Source organism: Monodon monoceros, unplaced genomic scaffold, assembly GCF_005190385.1.
Source record: "Monodon monoceros isolate NGI ecotype Baffin Bay Population unplaced genomic scaffold, NGI_Narwhal_1 Super_Scaffold_7, whole genome shotgun sequence".
Classification (NCBI taxonomy): Eukaryota; Metazoa; Chordata; class Mammalia; order Artiodactyla; family Monodontidae; genus Monodon; species Monodon monoceros.
Genome location: NW_021703784.1, coordinates 105,050,358 through 105,070,391, shown reverse-complemented (window position 1 = coordinate 105,070,391; position 20,034 = coordinate 105,050,358). Strand labels below are relative to the sequence as shown.

At 48.2% G+C, this 20,034-nt stretch overlaps 1 protein-coding gene across 5 annotated transcripts in view; it reads right to left on the bottom strand.

Moving 5' to 3' along the window:
• Positions 1-16,159, bottom strand: part of NADSYN1 (NAD synthetase 1) — a 35,068-nt gene extending 18,909 nt beyond the window's left edge. For 3 of the 5 annotated variants that reach the window (XR_003791440.1, XM_029207920.1, XM_029207921.1), the window contains exons 1-5: positions 15,942-16,159; positions 14,801-14,861; positions 12,700-12,816; positions 7,723-7,776; positions 7,175-7,264 (exon numbers count right to left, since the gene is read on the bottom strand). Coding sequence is in view for 2 of the 5 variants with exons in the window: in XM_029207920.1 (XP_029063753.1) it covers positions 7,175-7,264; positions 7,723-7,776; positions 12,700-12,816; positions 14,801-14,861; positions 15,942-16,026 (407 nt within the window). In the remaining 3 variants the exon portion in view is untranslated. Of the gene's footprint in view, positions 1-815; positions 4,172-7,174; positions 7,265-7,722; positions 7,777-12,699; positions 12,817-14,800; positions 14,862-15,941 lie in introns of those variants that run through there. The other 2 variants (XM_029207923.1, XM_029207924.1) reach the window with 2 other exon arrangements.
• Between the last annotated feature and the right edge of the window lie 3,875 nt (positions 16,160-20,034).

The following is a 20,034-nucleotide window of genomic DNA, read 5'->3' as shown; positions in this document are numbered from 1 at the left end:
CGTCACCATTTTGGAACAACTCCCGAAGGGTAAAAACTCTGTTTTGTTTTTTAACTGTACCAGAATGAAAGCTTCTGGTTCCAGCTCAGTATCCACTGCCACCCTTTCTACAGGCACCATTAATTGAGTGATGGTCTGAAAGGATTCAACATTTCAACCTTAGAAACGGAGGAAAAAAAAAGTGAACTAGAGATCTACATTGGCATAGAGTTAGAGACAGCAGAAGCCAATGCAAGATAGCAAAGATAATCAGACAATAGAAGATAAAAAGTGAGCTCAAAACTAAGAAAATAATTTGAAAAATTAAAACATTTGAAGATATGAAAACATATTAGGTGCATCAAAGAACAGAACAGATAGGGAACCCTTGGGTACTGTTGGTGGGAATGTAAATTGGTACAGCCACTGTGGAAAACAGTATGGATGTTCCTCAAAAAACTAAAAATAGAGCTACCATACGACCCAGCAATCCCACTACTGGGCATATATCAGAAGAAAACAAAGGCATAATTTGAAAAGTTAAATGCACCCCAATGTTCATAGCAACACATTTACAATAGCCAAGACATGGAAGCAACCTGTGTCCATCAACAGATGAATGGATAAAGAACATGTGATACATATACACAACGGAACACTACTCAGCCATAAAAAAGAATGAAGATTTGCCATTTGCGACACTGTGTACGGACTTGGAGGGCATTACGCTTAGTGAAATAAGTCACATAGAGAAAGATAAACACTGTATGATATCGCTTATATGTGGAATCTAAAAAATAAAACTAGTGAATATAACAAAAAAGAAACAGACTCACAGATATAGAGAACAAACTAGTGGTTTACCAATGGGAAGAGGGAAGCTTGTTTCAGAAGCTGATCACAGGAATCTCTCTTTGGATGAAAATCAGAGGCCCCATGACCTGCAACCAGGGATTATACATACTAAAAAAGTCATCATTTCGGGCTTCCCTGGTGGCGCAGTGGTTGAGAGTCTGCCTGCCGATGCAGGAGACACGGGTTCGTGCCCCGGTCCGGGAAGATCCCACGTGCCGCGGAGTGGCTGGGCCCGTGAGCCATGGCCGCTGAGCCTGCGTGTCCGGAGCCTGTGCTCCGCAACGGGAGAGGCCACAACAGTGAGAGGCCCGTGTATTGCAAAAACAAGACAAAACAAAACAAAACAAAAAGTCATCATTTAAAGGACTCTGTCTCCAACTTAGATGAAAGGACCCTTATCAGGTATTCATAAGTAGCTCAAGCACAGTGAAACAAGGGAACTGACTCTTGAGTTCATATTTCCCACTTACGAGGGGTCTCTGCATCAGACTGGTCTACAGAAAGGACTGCTGACCCCAACAACACCCACCCCAGGATGAGAAGAAGACAGCAGTTGTAGACAGCTGACCCAAGATTCTGGACCAGACCCATTCTACTAATTCAACTTACTGTTTACCAAATATGTGTCTCCCCTATCAACATTAAAGTTATTGTTTTACTTCTAACCATACCTTTGCCCCCAAAGATGGAAAGAAAATTCTCTAGTGAAGTTGTCACAGAGTATAAGTACTCGTGACAGGTACCAGTGCTTGCTTTAAGTCTACTGCTAAAAGCACATGTAAAATGTTTCCGGGACAATTCAGTATAATTGATAAAATGTATAGCCTATAAAAGGTTTCCTTGCTAGCATACTTCTGTGCTTGTTCACTGAGTCTGATTAGTTTCCCCAACGTGGATAACTAGGCATATATATTTGTTTATATCTGTAACAAGCTGGCCTAGCACTGAGTGATATGATGGACCCATAGCAGGCAGCAACCACCCTGGCATCGAGGGACAAATATTTTGATCATAAATGCTTTTTATCAAAAGACCTGCAATCAAAAGGGGAAAATGATGGAGGAAATTTTCACATGTTGAGGTATGGGGGAGTCATTCTGGCTTATACATGATTTAACTTAAACTTTATACTAACCAGAACGACCCGTTTTGTGGCCTATCAAACATGCATTGTATATCTGCTTTAACCACTGAGGAAAAGAGTGTGTTCAAAAATCAAAATAGAGTAACTGTGGTTCAGGCATCCAAAACAGAGCCGGATGGCCATGGTGGGTGTGGTTTCAGACACGCTCCAGTATTCCTGAGCACTTGAATTTTTTGAACTGTATCGGACTCAAGGACACCACCAGCTGTTTTCAGAACAGTATCTGCTAGCTGCCAATCGCAAACTTATGTCGTCAGTGTCTCCTCTTGTAACTATGAAATCTTTTACTTTAGGAATAGCAGCAAACGAGACAGCTCGAGCCATAGCTTCCCAGCAGAGGGCTCTAGATTCTTTAGCCAGAAGGCTACTGGACAATAAATTGCTTTAGGTTATATTTTAACAGAAAAAGGGGGCATGTATGTAGTGGCCAATAGTTCCTGCTATGTATTATGTATTAATATCACATCAGAAGTTAAAACCTATTTAGATAAAATCAGACAAAAGGCAGCTTGGCTCCAACAAATGTCATCCCAAAAACCTGGATTTGATCTCTTAAGAAATATCTTCTAATGGATCCCAGCAAGAATAAGGTCTATGTTCGAGGGACTGGTTAAACTAGGTATTATCGTTTTGTGTTTGCTAGGATTTATATCCCTTTTTGTCATAACTCTCTACTTGCTGTTTGTCTTGTATCCTTAAGCCCAAAGTCTTGGCCTCATCTTGGGACTTGTGAGTATTTGCTATCAAATTCGAAACAGTTTCATTCGTCAAAACTTTGTTAGGCCTACATCCCTCTTCAGTAGGAAGCAGCCAGAGTGGTCATGGCTCCCTTTCCTCAAGACTGAGGAATGTTTAGAAGGTTGGGGGGACTGAAACCATGCCCCCTAGAGTTAACAGAGTTAATAGAAGCTGATGGCTAAAAGGAATTCTTGAGGTTGTCTTGCAGAGCAGCAGACTGGGGAACAGCCTGTTAAAACCCCTCTGCTTGTAAACCGCCTTTACTGATGTAGCTCACTTTAGTTATTTTTTTCTTTCTTTCTTTTTTTCCTCTCTTTAACTGAATACGTTCCCAGCTTCACATAGCCCAGCTGTTTTACAAGAACGTGGAGGTTGGCTCATCGGTTACCAGGGAAACCAGCCAAGGGGCAGGTCCCTTACTGCCCCTTTGATAAACTGTCATGGATAGTTCTGATCTAAAGACTAGAACAGTCGTCACTAGCTGGGGCCAGGGGGCAAGTATGTAGGCAAGTATGTAGGCACAGATTAGGCTCTATGACTAAGAGGGAAGGTGAGTCAGGTGAGTGGGGTGTAGGTGAGGCAGGGACTGGTCCAGCAGGGATGTACAGAGAGCCAGAGGGCAGCCATCTTGGGTGGCCTGACTGCACAGTTACAAACCTCAGCATCTCGGCATTTGGTTTGCTGCATGTTGGACAAATGGATGTGTCCACAGTAACAGACTTGTGATTGGCACCTGAAGTAGGGTGGGGGGCAGTTCAGTGGGGCTGAGCCCTGAACCTGTGGGGTCAGACACTACCTCCAGGTAGACAGTATCAGCACTGAGTTCATTGCCTGGTGGTGGCAGAATCGTAGAAAGCTACTGGATGCTGAGTTTCAGCAAATGAGTGACTGACAGGGGAAGACAGTCATCTAGGAGGCTGAGCAAACCCAGGAGGGAAGAGAAGTCCCAGAGAACTGTGACAGGGAGGGGGTGCCGGCTGTGCAGCCAGCCTGGGGGACAATAAGCAGACTGGGGCAGGAAGTGCCTGTCTGTCTGTGGGAGGGGTGTTGGGCGGGAACAGAGATTGAAAGCAGAGGAACTTGACACTGGTCGACTCCAGGCAGGAGAAATGAGCGAAGAAACACGGATTCAGAACACAATCCGCGGCTCAGTTGTGAACGCAGATATCGGCCGATTGTGAAACGCTGAGCTGTGACTGGTTAGAGAGAAACAGCAAGCCCCAAATGGAGTCATCTGCCCCAAGACAGGAAACCAAGACTTAACTGCAGTTTCAACCTCTAAGAACAGTCAGTCTGACGTCCTGCTCACACTGGGGAGGCAGGCTCTGCACGACGAAGACCCTGCTGTTACTGTTCACAAGAGCCAAGACATGGAAACAACCTAAATGTCCATCGACAGATGAATGGATAAAGAAGACGTGGTATATGTATGCGATGGAGTATTACTCAGCCCTAAAAAAGAACGAAATAATGCCATCTGCAACAAAATGGATGGACCTAGAGATGATCGTACTAAGTGAAGTAAGTCAGACAGAGAGAGAGACAAATACCATATGATATCACTTATATGTGTAATCTAAAATATGACACAGATGAACTTACCTACGAAAGAGAAACAGACTCACAGACATACAGAACAGACTTGTGATTGCCAAGGGGGAGGGGGGTGGGGGGAGAGGGAAGGACTGGGATTTGGGATTAGCAAATTGGACTATTACATACAGAATGGATAAACAACAAGGTCCTACCATACAGCACAGGGAACTCTATTCAATATCCTGTGATAAACCATAATGGAAAAGAGTATTTAAAAAATGTAGAGATATATATATAATGGAATCCCTGTGCTGTATGGCTGATATTAACACAACATTGTAAACCAACTATACATCAACTAAAAAAAAAAAAAGACCCTGCTTGCTGTGTCCTCTGTATCAAAGCGGAGGGCCTGGCCTGAAACATTTCTCTCGCTAATACCTTCTTGTCCTGTCCTTCTTCTGCCTATAAAAACCTTCCATTGTGTACAGCCCCTTCTATTTACTAGTGGGAGGCTGCCCAGTTCCTGAATCATTGAATAAAGTCAATTAGATCATCAAATTCACTCAGATGAATATTTGTTTTTTTAAACAAACTTAACAGAAAACTGTGAAGTGCCCATGTTAGGAAGAGGAGGTCAGAGAAACTAACGGTGAGGGCTGAATTGTGTGCCAAATCCTGTCCTTCCAGAGCAGGAGGCCACGAAATGGCAATGTTTGCACGAGTTAGAAATACCAAGGCGGGGGCTTCCCTGGTGGCGCAGTGGTTGAGAATCTGCCTGCTAATGCAGGGGACACGGGTTCGAGCCCTGGTCTGGGAAGATCCCACATGCCGCGGAGCAACTATGCCCGTGAGCCACAACTACTGAGCCTGCGCGTCTGCAGCCTGTGCTCCGCAACGAGACAGTCCATGACAGCGAGAGGCCCGCGCACCGCGATGAAGAGTGGCCCCCGCTTGCCACAACTAGAGAAAGCCCTCGCACAGAAACGAAGACCCAACACAGCCAAAAAAATTAATTAGTTAATTTTTTAAAAAAAGGAAAAAAAAAGAAATACCAAGGCGGAACCCAGAGGCTACAGGAGAAAGGAGAAAAACGGAAAATGGAAATGGACAGCTATGGGGAGCAGGGCTTGGAGACGGGGCAGATTGCGGGGGGGGGGCGGGTTGTGTATTTCTTTTTTGTTATCAAGCTTATAGAATTATTTGCGAATTACAAAACCATATTATTATATAAAAGAGCAAACTATTTGTACTATGTATAAAGGAACAAACCATTGGACGAATCTCGAGAGCATCATGTTAAGGTAAAGAAACCGTTTACAAAGCAATGCACGTGGTGTGACTCCACTTGTATGAAATGTAAGAGAGGAGAAGACTAACCCTGGGGGCGTCATCTGGAAAGGGGCAGGGGTGCCGTGGACATGGCTCTATCTTCTTTAGGGTGTGATTGCATGAATGCACACAACTGTCAAGAAAGAAAGCTCCTAAAACCTGCATGTTATTTATGCCTCACTAAAAAAGTGTAAAAGTAAACACTATTTGATACAACATTCCCAACTGTAAAGAGAAGTTCTGTCATATTATTGCCTGATATTACATGATTTTTATAATATTTAAAGCATTCAGAGCACAGAAAAAAATTTTTTTTAACTAACGTAACACTGGCATATAAACTTAGAGAAGAGAGGGGCTTCCCTGGTGGCGCAGTGGTTGAGAGTCCGCCTGCAGATGCAGGGGGCACGGGTTCGGGCCCCGGTCTGGGAAGATCCCACATGCCGCGGAGCGGCTGGGCCCGTGAGACATGGCCGCTGAGCCTGCGCGTCCGGAGCCTGTGCTCCGCAACGGGAGAGGCCACAGCAGTGAGAGGCCCGCGTACTGCAAAAAAAAAAAAAAATTTAGGGAAGAGAGGGAAATCCTGAATAGATACTAGCAAATGGAAACAAAGTTTAACATACCACATCCATTTGGAGCTTATAAAGACATGCAAAGACTTACCATGTTCATCTCAACATATGCTAAGAAGAAATTTGATAAATTCAACAACCATTCTCAATTAATTTTAAATCCCCAAAGTAAAAACAACTAAGGATGGATATAAATCTGAAACCAAATCAGAAACAGGAAGAGCTTTCCAAGTCAAGTTGGGAAAAAGACAAAAATGCCTGTTATCAAAGACATCTGTTCTAGAAATGATCTAGAATATTGTTCTAGAAACGCTGGCCAAGAAAGGTAGCTTTGAAAATGAACTGAGGGATGTAAATATTAGAAAGAAGTAAAATTAGTTTTCTATTACATAATTTCTACTTGAAAAAAAAAACAAACTAAGAAAATCAATAGAATAACTAGACCCAATAAGAGAATGTAGTAAGGTGGCCAATTACAAAAGCAACACACAAAATCTCAAGTTTTCCTACATAAAATTCCATTTGTAATAGCAGCAACAATAAATAGACAGGAATAGCTATAAGAAGCATATAGGGCAGGGGTTCTCAACTGGGGATGATCCTGTCCTCAGGGGACACTTGGCAATGTCTGAAGACATTTTAAATTGTCACAAATGGCCGTGTCTATCAGGTGGAGGCCAGGGATGCTGCTATACACCTTTCCATGCATAGGACAGACCCCCACGGCAAGAATGATCCAGCCCAAAGCAATGGGGCTGGAGCTGGGAAACCGTGATATACAGGATCAGAGGTATAATGATGGAGGATGGGTGACTGACGATTGAGAGTTTCATGTGGTCTGTGGTAAGTGGGCTATAAATGAATCGGCAGTGTCAACACAGCTATATCTAAGTGACAGGTGCTGTGGGGCAGGGACTTATCTCCCCCACGACCTGCACAAGCTACACACAGGAAGATGTTTCACAAGCATTCAAGGAGCAGTCACAAACCCGGCTCCTGGCATCAGGCAGCGACTCACCGACTCCGGGACCACGGGGTAAACCAGCGCAGCTCTCGGTAGTTGCCTTCATTGGCCAAGGCCATTTTGGGTCTGATGAGCAGGATCTTCCTACAGGCAGGGGGACAAGGCCACTCCTGAGATGAACACGACCCCTGACGAGAAGCAGGTGCCGGTCCGTCCACCCCGACAGTCGACGGGCACAGGGCAGCTAAGACCCGGCCGGGGGGCACTTGCGGGCAGCTGATGTCCAGGGTCTGCGAGGGCACATGACAAGGCCTCTCTCCCTGGGCTGACCTCCCAGCAATGGGGCCATGTATCCCCAAACCCCCCCCCCCCCGTGGCCTCTCTCTTTCTAATACCTGAAGGTGTCAGTGGTGGTGGAGACCAGGAGCAGTGCCACTTGAGTCACCTGCCTGGTACACCAGCCCCCACTAAGGTAGTTCCAGAAGAAGCCTCCCTGCACATGGTCCCCAGGGACCGTGCCCCAGGGCACTGGCACGAGTGCCCGCAGGCGCCTAGAGCTCAGCGGAGACAGGCAGGTCACTCTGCTCCCAGCGGTCACCTACCTGTTCAGAAATATCACCCTGCAGTTGTAGCGGACGTTTCGGTGCATGATGGGCCTGCGGAGAGAGGGGACGCACGCACTCGGTGGCAAAGAGCAGAGTTATGTGTCTGCTTCGATATGAAGTTTCTCCGTCCTTTATGAGAATCAGAAGGCTCCCCTGTGGCTTTCTCAAACCAAAGTTAACAACAAACCCAAGTGTTTCTGCCACAGCATAGGCCCTAAATGGGAGAGAGTCTTCTAAATAGAGCACCAAGTCCCTCCCTGCTCAGGGCTCTTCCTCTCCTCCTGGAAGGTTCTCGGACCTTCCAGTGGCTCCCTCCCACCCCTTCTCACACCCCTGCTGTCACATCACCTCTTCATCCCCTGCTGGCCTCAGGCACTAGCCCCTGCGCCTCCCCAATTCTTCCTCCCAGCACCTCTCCTGACCCGAACACCCCTTACCCCAGAATGCAGGCTGCAGGGCAGGGGCAACAGGTCTGAGGGGCTGGGGCTGGAGTGGGGGGTGGTAGGCCCTGAGCAGATCTGCTCACCCCTCTGTCTGGACCCTTATCAGGATAGACATTGTGTTTTACATCTCCTCCCGGACCACTTGGTACCTTCCTCCTCTGCAGGGGAGGGGATCAAAGCTCCAGAGGCTGGGGTGCTCTGCCGGCCAGTGGCTGGGGCAGAACTGGGGCACAGCTGGGCCGAGACGGGGCAGAGCTGGGGCAGAGCTAGGTGGAGCTGGGCAGAAATGGGGCAGAGATGGGGCAGAGCTGGGAAGAGATGGGGCAGAGCTGGGGCAGAGCTAGGCGGAACTGGGCAGAAATGGGGCAGGGCTGGAGCAGAGCTGGGGCAGAGCTGGGAAGAGTTGGGCAGAGATGGCAGAGAAGGCAGAGCTGGGCAAAGCCCAGGTGCTGGAGCCCAGCTCAGGGTGACAGCGCAGGCGCTCAGGGCAGAAGGCATCAGGCACCACGGGAGGATGGCCTTAAGGGGTACCTAAGACGATGGATTGTCAGATAAAATTAATAAGGCAAATAAATAAATGCCCTGGGACATGAGTAAACAAAGCAGTGATGGAGGAGGAAATAAAACCAGCCATTAATAGTGTGGCCTATCAACTCAGGTGGCCAGGTTCCCATCCCGCTTTGCACTGGCTAAGTCTCGCTACCCTGGGTTCCTCCTCCCAGAGGGACTGAAGGACAGGATGCAGGCGGGGGTGCCCCCAGTTGTGGCCACGACACACGGATGCCACCAGCAAGGACTCCCACTGCTGTGGTTTCTAATCCTCCCCAGGCCAAACCAAAACCTGCCTGTGTTCACATTTATACAAAAATGTGTTCAAGGGCTTCCCTGGTGGTGCAGTGGTTGGGAGTCCGCCTGCCAGTGCAGGGGACGCGGGTTCAGGGCCTGATCCGGGAGGATCCCACATGCCGCGGAGCAACTAAGCATGTGCGCCACAACTACTGAGGCTGTGCTCTGGAGCCTGTGAGCCACAACTACTGAAGCCCGTGCACCTGGAGCCCGTGCTCCGCAACCAAGGGTAGCCCCCGCTTGCTGCAACTGGGGAAAGCCCACGCACAGCAACGAAGACCCAGTGCAGCCAAAAATAAATAAATAAGTAAATAAACTAAAAAAAAAAAAATGTGTTCAAGGCAGGAGGTAAACTTATATTTTAAACAAAACAGAGACCCTCAGTGAATATCCGATTTCCAATTGGAGTAAGCCTCTTGAACAAAAACAAAAACAAACAGAAAATTGAAAGCTCAACGCATAAAGTTAAACAGCAAACAACACACAAGTAAAAGTATTTTTAACATATGTGGGGATGGGTTGATATTATTCACATATAAAGAACTCTTAAAATAGACACTTCAACTGTAGGCTAAAGAGCAAGTGTCGCAAATGGCCAAAAAACAAACAAGAGAGTTCACCTTCCTAAGTCATGAAAACAAACAAATAAGATCTTTTTTTTAAAAAAAAATTATTGTGCGTTTTAAGATTCTATTTTGTTTTTTAAGTTTTATTTATTTTGAGCTAGCCCTTTGTGATCAGCGCTAAGGATAACACATCTTCAGAAACAGGGCAGGAAGGAGGCTCAGCACCTTTTTCCTGGAGGATAATTTGTAAAGACAATTTCAGATGGAGAATATCAATGACATCATGGTATGACGGTTGTTTTCTTCAGTGGTGCTTACAGATCCAGAAAAATGCTGGATTTCCAAAGAAAAATATCTTTAAATATGATTATTAGCACTTTGAGGACAAAAAGCAGAAAAATTATAATCGGATTATAAGTTCAAGGCCAGCAGAGGAAAGTGGAAAAAAGAAAACACACAAAAGACAACAGGAAAAACAAAAAAGAAAAAACCATGATGACTAGGACATTTAATAAAGTGGCCAGAGGTGGGAATGTGAATTGGTACAGCCACTATGGAGAACAGTATGGAGGTTCCTTAAAAAACTACAAATAGAACTACCATGTGACCCAGCAATCCTACTACTGGGCATATACCCTGAGAAAACCATAATTCAAAAAGAGTCATGTACCACAATGTTCACTGCAGCTCTATTTACAATAGCCCGGAGATGGAAACAACCTAAGTGCCCATCATCGGATGAATGGGTAAAGAAGATGTGGCACTTATATACAATGGAATATTACTCAGCCATAAAAAGAAACGAAATTGAGCTATTTGTAATGAGATGGATAGACCTAGAGTCTGTCACACAGAGTGAAGTAAGTCAGAAAGAGAAAGACAAATACCGTATGCTAACACATATATATGGAATTTAAGAAAAAAGTCATGAAGAACCTAGGGGTAAGAGAGGAATAAAGACACAGACCTACTAGAGAATGGACTTGAGGATATGGGGAGGGGGAAGGGTAAGCTGTGACAAAGCGAGAGAGTGGCACGGACATATATACACTACCAAACGTAAGGTAGATAGCTAGTGGGAAGGAGCCTCATAGCACAGGGAGATCAGCTCGGTGCTTTGTGACCGCCTGGAGGGGTGGGATAGGGAGGGTGGGAGGGAGGGAGACACAAGAGGAAAGAGATATGGGAACATATGTGTATTTATAACTGATTCACTTTGTTATAAAGCAGAAACTAACACACCATTGTAAAGCAATTATACCCCAATAAAGATGTAAAAAACATAAAAAAATAAAGTGGCCAGAATCAGTCCCTGTGGTGGGCTGCATAAAGGCCCCCAATGACGTCCCCATCCCGATTCCTAGGACGTGCAAGCATGTCACCTCATGCGGCAAAGGGTACCTCGCCGATATAACAACGTTACAGACCCTTTGGGAGATTCTCCCAGGCTCTCTGGGGCCCTCATCATAACCACAAGGGTCCTTCTATGAGGGAGGAGGGACAGTCGGAGGGCACGTGGCAGTGCAAGCAGGGGTTGCAGTGATATGATCGCTGGCTTTGAAGATGGAGGGAGGAGGAGGGGCCACGAGCCAAGGGATGCAGGCGGGCCTCCCAAGCTGGACTCTTTCAAGGAAACCGATTCTCCCCCAACAGCCTCCAGAAGCCCAGCCCTGTTGACCCGTTTCAGACTTCTGAGCTCCACACCCACAAGACAACAGATTTGTGTGGTTCTGTGTGTCGCATCTGTGGTACTCTGTCACACAGCAGCAAAAGAAGAAACAAACATGGTCCGTGTGTCAAGAATGATAGTAAATGCGAACAAACGGGGTTAAAAATCTCATCTGTTCACTGCTTAAAAGAGACCTACTACACAGATGTCGCAGCAGGTTGAAAAGGCAGTGCAGCCCACGTGCAGGGCCGAGGAAAAGAAAGCAAACTTGGCCACATCCACACCACGTAACACAGAGTGAAGGATGCAAACAGAAACAACATAAAGGCCCACCAGTGGGCTCTGGTTACACAAAGCACATCACAGACACACTCAACAATAGTCCTAGGCCAGAGCCCTACCCATGTGACCTGCACCCGTGGAAACTACACGCTATGGACCTACAGGCAGACCTCGTTTTATTGCACTTTGCTTTACTGTGCTTTGCAGGTATTGCTTTTTTTTTTTTTTTAAGTTGAAGGTCTGTGGCAACCCTGCATTGAGCAAGTGTATTGGCGCCATTTTTCCAACAGCTTTTCCTCACTTCCGGTCTGTGTCACACTTTGGTAATTCTCGCAATATTTCAAACTCTCCACCAGGAAAAAGATTACAGCTCCCTGAAGGTTCAGATGATGGTTAGCATTTTTTATCAATAAAGTATTTTTTAAGTAACGTAAGTACGTATATTTTTAGACATAATATTGCACACTTAACAGACTACAGTATAATGTAAATGTAACTTTTATATACACTGGGAAACCAAAAACTTTGTGACTCACTTTATTGCTATATTTGGCTTTACTGCAGTGGTCTGGAACCAAACTTGCAAGGTCTCCAAGGTCTGCCTGTACACCACGTGGGCCTACAGCTATGGAACCTACATCATATACATCTATACTTTGGAACCTGCATCTATGAACCTACACCATACGGACCTACACCTATGGACCTATATACCACATGGACCTATACCATATGGAGGAACCTACACCTATGGAATCTACAGCTATGAAAGCTACATTTATATACCTACACCCCCTGGAACCATATGGTCAGCATGTCGATATGGAGTGATGTGGAACCATTCCAAGACTTACCATTAAGTAAAGAAAGAGCTATACATGTGAAAGGGAGACCCTGTGCTCCCAGCTGTGCAAAGCGTGTTCCCACATGCACAGTAGCATCTGGAAGAACATACAAAAAAAATCTCCCAAGAGTGGCCTCCGCTGGAGGAGTTAGGTACCTCTGCAGGGCTAGAGAGGGAACAAACCCCACTTCTCTACATGAGGCCTTCTGTATCTTTGAAATGTGCAGATCACCTCCCTGATGTTACGATGGCTCCAGACATACGACGCCCTTGAAATTGCCTCTTTCCAAGCCAGCCTTTCCCCATGCTCACGCCGGCACTTACATTCCCACATCACAGATGATATCCTGAGTGACTGGAGATTCCAGAAGGGCAGCCAGGACCTGGAGCGAATGCAGGAGGGTGTCCGACTCGTAATAATGATCCCAACATCCGTAGCCACTGCAGAGGGAGGGGGCAGGACAGTGAGCCCCTGAGACACACCGGGTGGGCCCTGGGGCAGGAGTGGGGCAGGGGCCTAGGGGCCTAGGGGTCAGAACATGCAGGGGTGCAACCCAGGCCTTGGTATCTTTTTTTTTTTTTTTTTTTGCGGTACGCGGACCTCTCACTGCTGTGGCCTCTCCCGTTGCGGAGCACAGGCTCCGGACGCGCACGCTCAGTGGCCATGGCTCACGGGCCCAGCCGCTCCGTGGCATGTGGGGTCTTCCCGGACCGGGGCACGAACCCGCGTCCCCTGCATCGGCAGGCGGAGTCCCAACCACTGCGCCACCAGGGCAGCCCCTTGGTATCTTTATAAAGCCTCCCAGGAGATTCTATTGTGCAGCCAGACTTGGAATCACTGCTACAAAAAAACCCCAAAAAACGATGCTCTTTATTGGAAATTCATGAACTGGGCCCCATCCACTTCTCAAAGTTGTCAGTTACAATGAGAAATTCTCTCTCATGTCAAAAAGTGTCTGCTCTTGGATTTTTTTTTTTTTAACCTTCAATGTAGCCCAAATCCCACTAATCTACAAGAAAGGGATGCGAAACAAAGCTGGACCCAGAGAAAAACATTCCTCAGGCAAAGGGACCATGAATAATCATTCGAATGCCACTCACACAGCTACTCCTGAGTTTCTTGCTATAGATACTGAAGCTTGTAGGGGGCTGAATGGTGTCCCCCAAAAAGGTGTGTCCATGCCTTAACCTCCAGAAGCTGTGGACGTGACCTCATTTGGAAAAAGTGTCTTTAGAGATGTAAGTGAAGGATTTGGAGATGAGATGACCCTGGCCCTAAAGCCAGTGACAAGTGTCCTTACATGAAACAGAAGGAGGAAAAGCCATGGAGAAGAGACGGGGCTGGGGCTGGAGGGATGCGGCCACAAGACAAAGAACTGGGAACCAGAAGCTTGAAGGGGCAGGAAGGACCATCCCCTGGAGCCCTGGAGGAAGCAGGGCCTTGCTGACACCTTGATTTGGGACTTCGGGCCTCCTGAACTGTGAGAGAATAAATTTCTGCCGTTTTAAACCATCCAGTTTGTGAAACTTTGTTACAGCAGCTCCAGAAAAAACTAATACAATGCTCAATGAGGTCCTAACAGGGGAAGTGGGTTGAGAGTAATTTCTCAGTCTGGGAGTCCCAGTAACGAAATGTACAGAATTTGTAAAGTACTATTTTATTTTGTTTTATTTATTTTACTATTTTATTTTGTCTTATTTCACTTCATCTTGTCTTATTTCCACACCGCATGGCTTGTGGGATTTTAGGTCCCCAACCAGGGATGGAACCCCGACCCCTGGCAATGACAGCGTGAAGTACTAACCGCTGGACTGCCAGGGAATTCTCTGTAAACCACTTTTAAATCTTCACAAGGTCCTTCCCACTACGCATGGCCCGGAAGTGATGTTGCAAACGCCGAGCAAACTTTGCACACATGAACACAAACCCCCAAACTGGCCTTTGCCACCCTTAATGCCTTGAAAAGCATTCCTCTCGGCCTCTGGTTCTGATAAGGGGGAGAGCCTGATTCTTAGATGAAAACGGGGTCCAGACCTGGGATGTCCTTTCCTCTCCAAGGACAGACTCCTGCCTCAGAGGCTGTCACTTCCGTACCTCCCAGGCCACATGTGATACCAAACACCAATGCAATGCCAGACGTCCAGCCAGCTTTGACATCAGCCCCGGACTGGGAAAAGTCTGCCTCTCTACGAGCTCCTGTGTTACCCGACATAGGAATCTGGGATCACCCAGCCTTGCTGGGCCTGCTCTTGTTCAAGGGTGCCAAGCACGCACACTCACGGGCTTCTGATGGTCTCCTAAATGGGCCTGCATGTCCGCAGTTCTCAATGCCCGCCACCTCCTTCCTTGCACTTTCGGCTGAGGGGAGCTCATATAGACGCCTCTACCTGCCCACCCTGGGGTGTCTGTGTGTTCTGCTCTCACCATATTTCCAGTTCTGGTCCAAGCCTGTATCTTGCTCCTTTGTGCTTGGCAATTTCAATACCTACATGTACAGAAAGAGAGAAAGAGGGGCAATTTCAGCACCTACAACTGGTCCAAAGGCAGATCCAACCCTCTCGCTGCCATAGGTGTCGTAAAAAACAAAAGGGCATCTCCCAGACCCTGCTGACACCTGCAGGAAATGAGAGACACGGGCAGGGCCTGCAGGGCTGACCCTCAGCACCAAGGAGGAGCAGGGCGGGGCGAGGGGGGAGTCACACACTGGTAGTTTATTAACCAGCAGATGCAGAAGACCCTGTGTAGGGAGAAGGGAGGACCCAAAGGCACCAGCAGCAGGTACCAGCCGCCTCTGGGTTTGAGCAGCAGGCGGGGGAGGAAAGGCTGGCCAAGTGGAGACTCAGCTCTGGCCACCGAGACTGCCTCTCTTCACTCCAACTAGATTTGCTCTGAGCTCTGATGAGATGAAAGGTTGAGATCGAAAAAAACAAAAAGGATGAAACTCTGAGGCACATGGCTGCTAAGATGCCCTCACCTGAATCATTCTGTTTTTACTGCGGTTGGCAACTCTGCTACAGTAACCAGCTGAGGACAGCCAGTCTGAGGTGGCCGAGCCTGTAGGGTCGCCCAAGGCAGCCCCACTTCAGGTGTAGATGTCAACAGTGCAAACTTGCGCTTTCAAAGGTGAGCTGGTGCAGGTGACAACTGTATGGGGACCACTGTCACACACACACAACGACCACACCTAGTCTCTAAGCTGGGGGGCTCACCCCTATTCCACTTCCCTCTTTGGGTCGGTTTCAGCTCTAGAAATGTCACATGCGACCCCAAAGATATTTGAGGACAGGTTCACCCCAGCCCTCCCATCTCCACCTCCACGGCCAGACTTTTATTACTACGTGTACATACCACGTGTCTCCAGGCACTGTAACCCACTCCGCACCCCCATTCATGAGGAGGACCCGGGCACTTACGGGCACAGGCGTGGTCATAAGATAGCTTATCTTACCTGTCCCCATGCCAACGGCTGCGAGTTTCTCCAGAGCAAGGCTGCGTGTGCGTCACAGCAAGCCTGGCGGCCAGAATGGACCTTCGCCCCTCTGCCCCACGCCGCCCCTAGACTCACTCTTTAAAATCCTTTGCAAATTGCCCTCGAAGTCCAGGGCCCACTGGTTGAGCGCGCAGGTGGCCACGGTCACCTTCCGGCCCATCCTGGCTGCAGTCGCCTGGGCAAAAGGCCGGCCGGACGGTGGGTCTTTCTGTCCTAGGGAGACAGGCGGCCGCGGCTTGTGTCCTTCCGGGTTGCCCCGTCCCGTCCCGCCAGGCCCTGCAGGGACAGGACAGCAGAGGCCCAGCGTCAGGCCCCGCCGCGATCTCCCCGCCCTCGCCCCGCCCTCGCCCCGCCCTCGCCCCGCCCAGCCCGCCGAGCTCTCCCCCGCGCCTGCGCAGGAGGGAGGCCCGCGGAGCCGCGAGTGCTCGGCAAGGGTGCCAGCGCGCTACCCCCGCCCACGCCGCCCCGACTCTGACCGGGCAGGTGGGACGGTCGCCAAGTCCTGGAGCGCAGGTGGAGAGGGGCCGGCCCGCCCGCGTGCCCCCAAACCTCCCCGCAAACTGCATCTTAATACGCTTGTGCAACTTTATTTTCCCCCCTGATATTAATTACGTTCTTTTGGTTATTTCTGCATTTGTCACTGCACTGTAGGAATAAAGCCCACTTTATCCGTTCAGAACGGGCGGGCGTTTAAGTTAGCAGCGTTGTGCCAGTACACACGCGCACTGCTATTTTCATTCCCGTAATGCATCGCGTGTGAGGGCAACTAGTTTCTCTACGCCTACCGTTGCCAGTTTCCCCTGGAGATGCACTTACCTGCGCCTCGCTCGCCAGGCGTAGGATATGCATACGTGCAACTTTACTAAATGTTACCCAATTTCCTCTCTGAAGCATTTGAACCTATTCACTACCAGCAGTTTTTCAGGTTTTGTTTTCACATTTCACCCTTTAGGCCCCTTAGGGTAGGAATTCATTTTTTTCCCCTTGTGAATAAGTAGCTGGCTGACCATCGTTGATGGAATAGGCCATCTTTTTCTACTGGTTTGCAATGCTGCCTCTGCCATACATACTGTACACGTTTTCACATTTCAGACAAACGTGTATCCTGTTTATAAAGTAATGCTTGTTCATGAGCTTCAATTTGGAAATTTCAGAAAACCACAAAAATGTTTATATGTTCATTCATTTAATCCTCACTTCGACCCTTTGGGGCAGTTTTCATTGCTAGAAATACCTCAGTTCTTTCCAGTATGCTCAAATATCTCCTGCCAACCCTGGCTGATTCTAGGCCTTGGGCAGGGAAGGAGCAAATCCGCCAATGTCTGGTTGGAGCAGAAAATAAGCACGTTCTCCAAAAATGATGGGAACATGTTATTTGAAAAGAAAGAATCAGTTTGGAGGGGTTCCCACTGGCCAAGTATGGGACAATATGGGAACTTTAGAAAAAAGTAAATGACAGTACAGGATCGTAACTCAATGAGCAAAAAATCTATTAGTCCATTCTGACAAAAAATTAAGAGAGGGAAATTCTTTACAGAAAAATACCAACAAATAAATTTGAAAGGTTGAGGAAGTTAGATCACCCTTTTTGCATCAAGAAGTTTGGTTCAGGCAAGAGTCATCATTAAATGCTAGATAATTGGACTGAGGGTTATTTGTGAGCAGTGTATTTACAGTTTCAAAGTATCACTCCACAGCTTACGCGTTAATCATGAAAGGAAAAATGGAGACTTTTGGCAGATACCACCTGAACCACACGATCAAACTTACCATCAACAAAGGGACAAAGTGACATCATGTTGCCTCCTGCTAGGATGCATGAAGATACGACATCTGGGTAGTATATCATCCTGCCCCACAATGCATAACCTAAAAGCAAGGACAACAGCCAAACCCAATCAAGAGACTTGCTGTGAAAAGCCAGCTTTGACTCTTCAAAATCGTCAAGGACGGAAAAGAAACAATAAAACAAACTAGAAAGCACTGCTGGGGCAGTGGTGTAGATGAAAGCAGGCTAAGGAGCTAAATGCACAGTGTGGTTCCCCGACTGGATCCTGGGCTTTTTTAAATGAGCAACAAACAACATGATTTGGACAACTGCAGGGAGCTGAATATGGGTAATATATTAGACAATAACATTGAATGGATATTAAATTTCCAGCGTGTGCTCATTCTATTTTGGTAAAGTAGAAGAATGTCCTTGTTTTTAGGAGATGGATACTGAAATATTCAGGAGGGAGGTATCATCTGTAGCTAATTAGTGGTTCGGGGAGGGGGGGAAAGGAGGGGATACACACACCTACACAGCGAGCGAGCGAGAGAGAGAGAGAGAGAGAGAGAGAGAGAGAGAGAAAGAGAGAAATTAAATACGGCAAACTGTTGGCTGCTGAATCTAAGTATGCGGGTGTTCACTTTACTATTTATTCAACTGGTTTGCATGTTGGACATTTTCAAAATAAAAGACTACAGAGGAAAAACATGTCTCTGTGAGGGACACAGAGATGGCCATCCAGATCCCTCTGCCAGTAAGCCGATGCCCCAGATGTTGGAAGTTGGGGTCAGCAGCAGACACCTTCAGCTCGCCTCCCCTCCAGGGGCTGCCTGGGTTGCACAGCTGCCCAACCCAAGGTCATGCCCTTGCTAGGGCAGGGGTATATGAAGGAGGCTTGGCCATTCCTGCTGTCCACAGAAATAATCAATAAACCAACCTATAAGAGGAATAGAAGAGTGTTATTTGAGGCAAACTGAGGATTAGAGCCCAGGAGACGCTGATTCAAGAAGCGATTAAGGGCTTCCCTGGTGGCGCAGTGGTTGGGAGTCCGCCTGCCGATGCTGGGGACACGGGTTCGTGCCCCGGTCCGGGAAGATCCCACATGCCACGGAGCGGCTGGGCCCATGAGCCATGGCCGCTGGGCCTGCGCGTCCGGAGCCTGTGCTCCGCAACGGTGGAGGCCACAACAGTGAGAGGCCTGCGTACCGCAAAAAAAAAAAAAAAAAAGAAGCGATTAAAACTACAAAATGGGAGAGGCTTCTAAAGGCAAAACCCCCCAAAATGAGAAAAGTTGCTTGTTAAGAATTGAAATTGCAGTTGGCAAGAAGTAAGAGCGCTTGTTAAGCAAGGATTGGTTGGGGTCCAACATGGTTGCATAGTTAGAAGAGGAGACCTTGAGCCTTTCAAGGTTACGGCGGGCAGCCAGCAGCTATTGTTCTGAGAACAGCTGGTGGTGTCCTTGAGGCTGACACAGTCCAGAAAATTCAAGTTCTCAGTCATGTAGGAACATGCCTGAAACCATGTCCACAAAGGCCACCCAGATCCATTTCAAATGCCTGAACCATAGTCACTCCCTTTTGATTTTTTAAACGCATTCTTTTCTTTAATGGTTAAAGCAGGTGTACACCGCACATTTAATAGGCCACAAACAGGCTGTTTTGGTGAGCCTGAAGTTCAGGGTGAACCACGTACAAGCCGGAATGACTCCCTCACACCTTGACCTGTGAACATTTCTCTTATCACTGCCCAGGGGACAACTCTGAGGGGCTGTCTTATTAGGGGGCTTCCCCACGTGGTTGACCTAAGCTGCTGCTCGCATCCCCACTCAGCTTCTCTCTCCACCCAGCCCTGCACACTGTGAGCGCACCCTAAACTCCACCTCCCGGTCCCTTCCTGGGGAAGGCCAGTGGTGGCCTCCTAGCGGCGGGCTCTCCCTGACACCCCTGAATAAAACTGCTACCCACACAACCTGCTTTGATCTTCTCCACACCACTTTCCACCATCTGACACCCTATACGCCTGCCCGATTGTTTATTGATTACGCACCACCACTACCGCGCGTGCGCCCCAAGAGCAGGGATTTTGGTCTGTTTTGTGGGTTGTTGTGGACCCGGCAATCTGTACACCACAGGCTCAGCGTGGGCTGCGCGCCTTTGAAGCCCCATTGGCAGAAGAGGAAACTGAGGCTGGGGATCTAAGCCGCTTGCCCACGACCACCGGTGGGGGCGAACCCCCCTCCCCACCCCCCCAGCCTGGGCGGGGCTCCCCGGCCCTTAGGGAGGCTGTGCGCGGGACTGGCCCTCAGCCGTCAATCTCGCGTCCAGCGGCTGCCGAATGGAGCGCGCGGTGGCCCGGAGTCAGCTCAGGGGGTGGGGCGAGGCGCCGCGGCCAATCGCG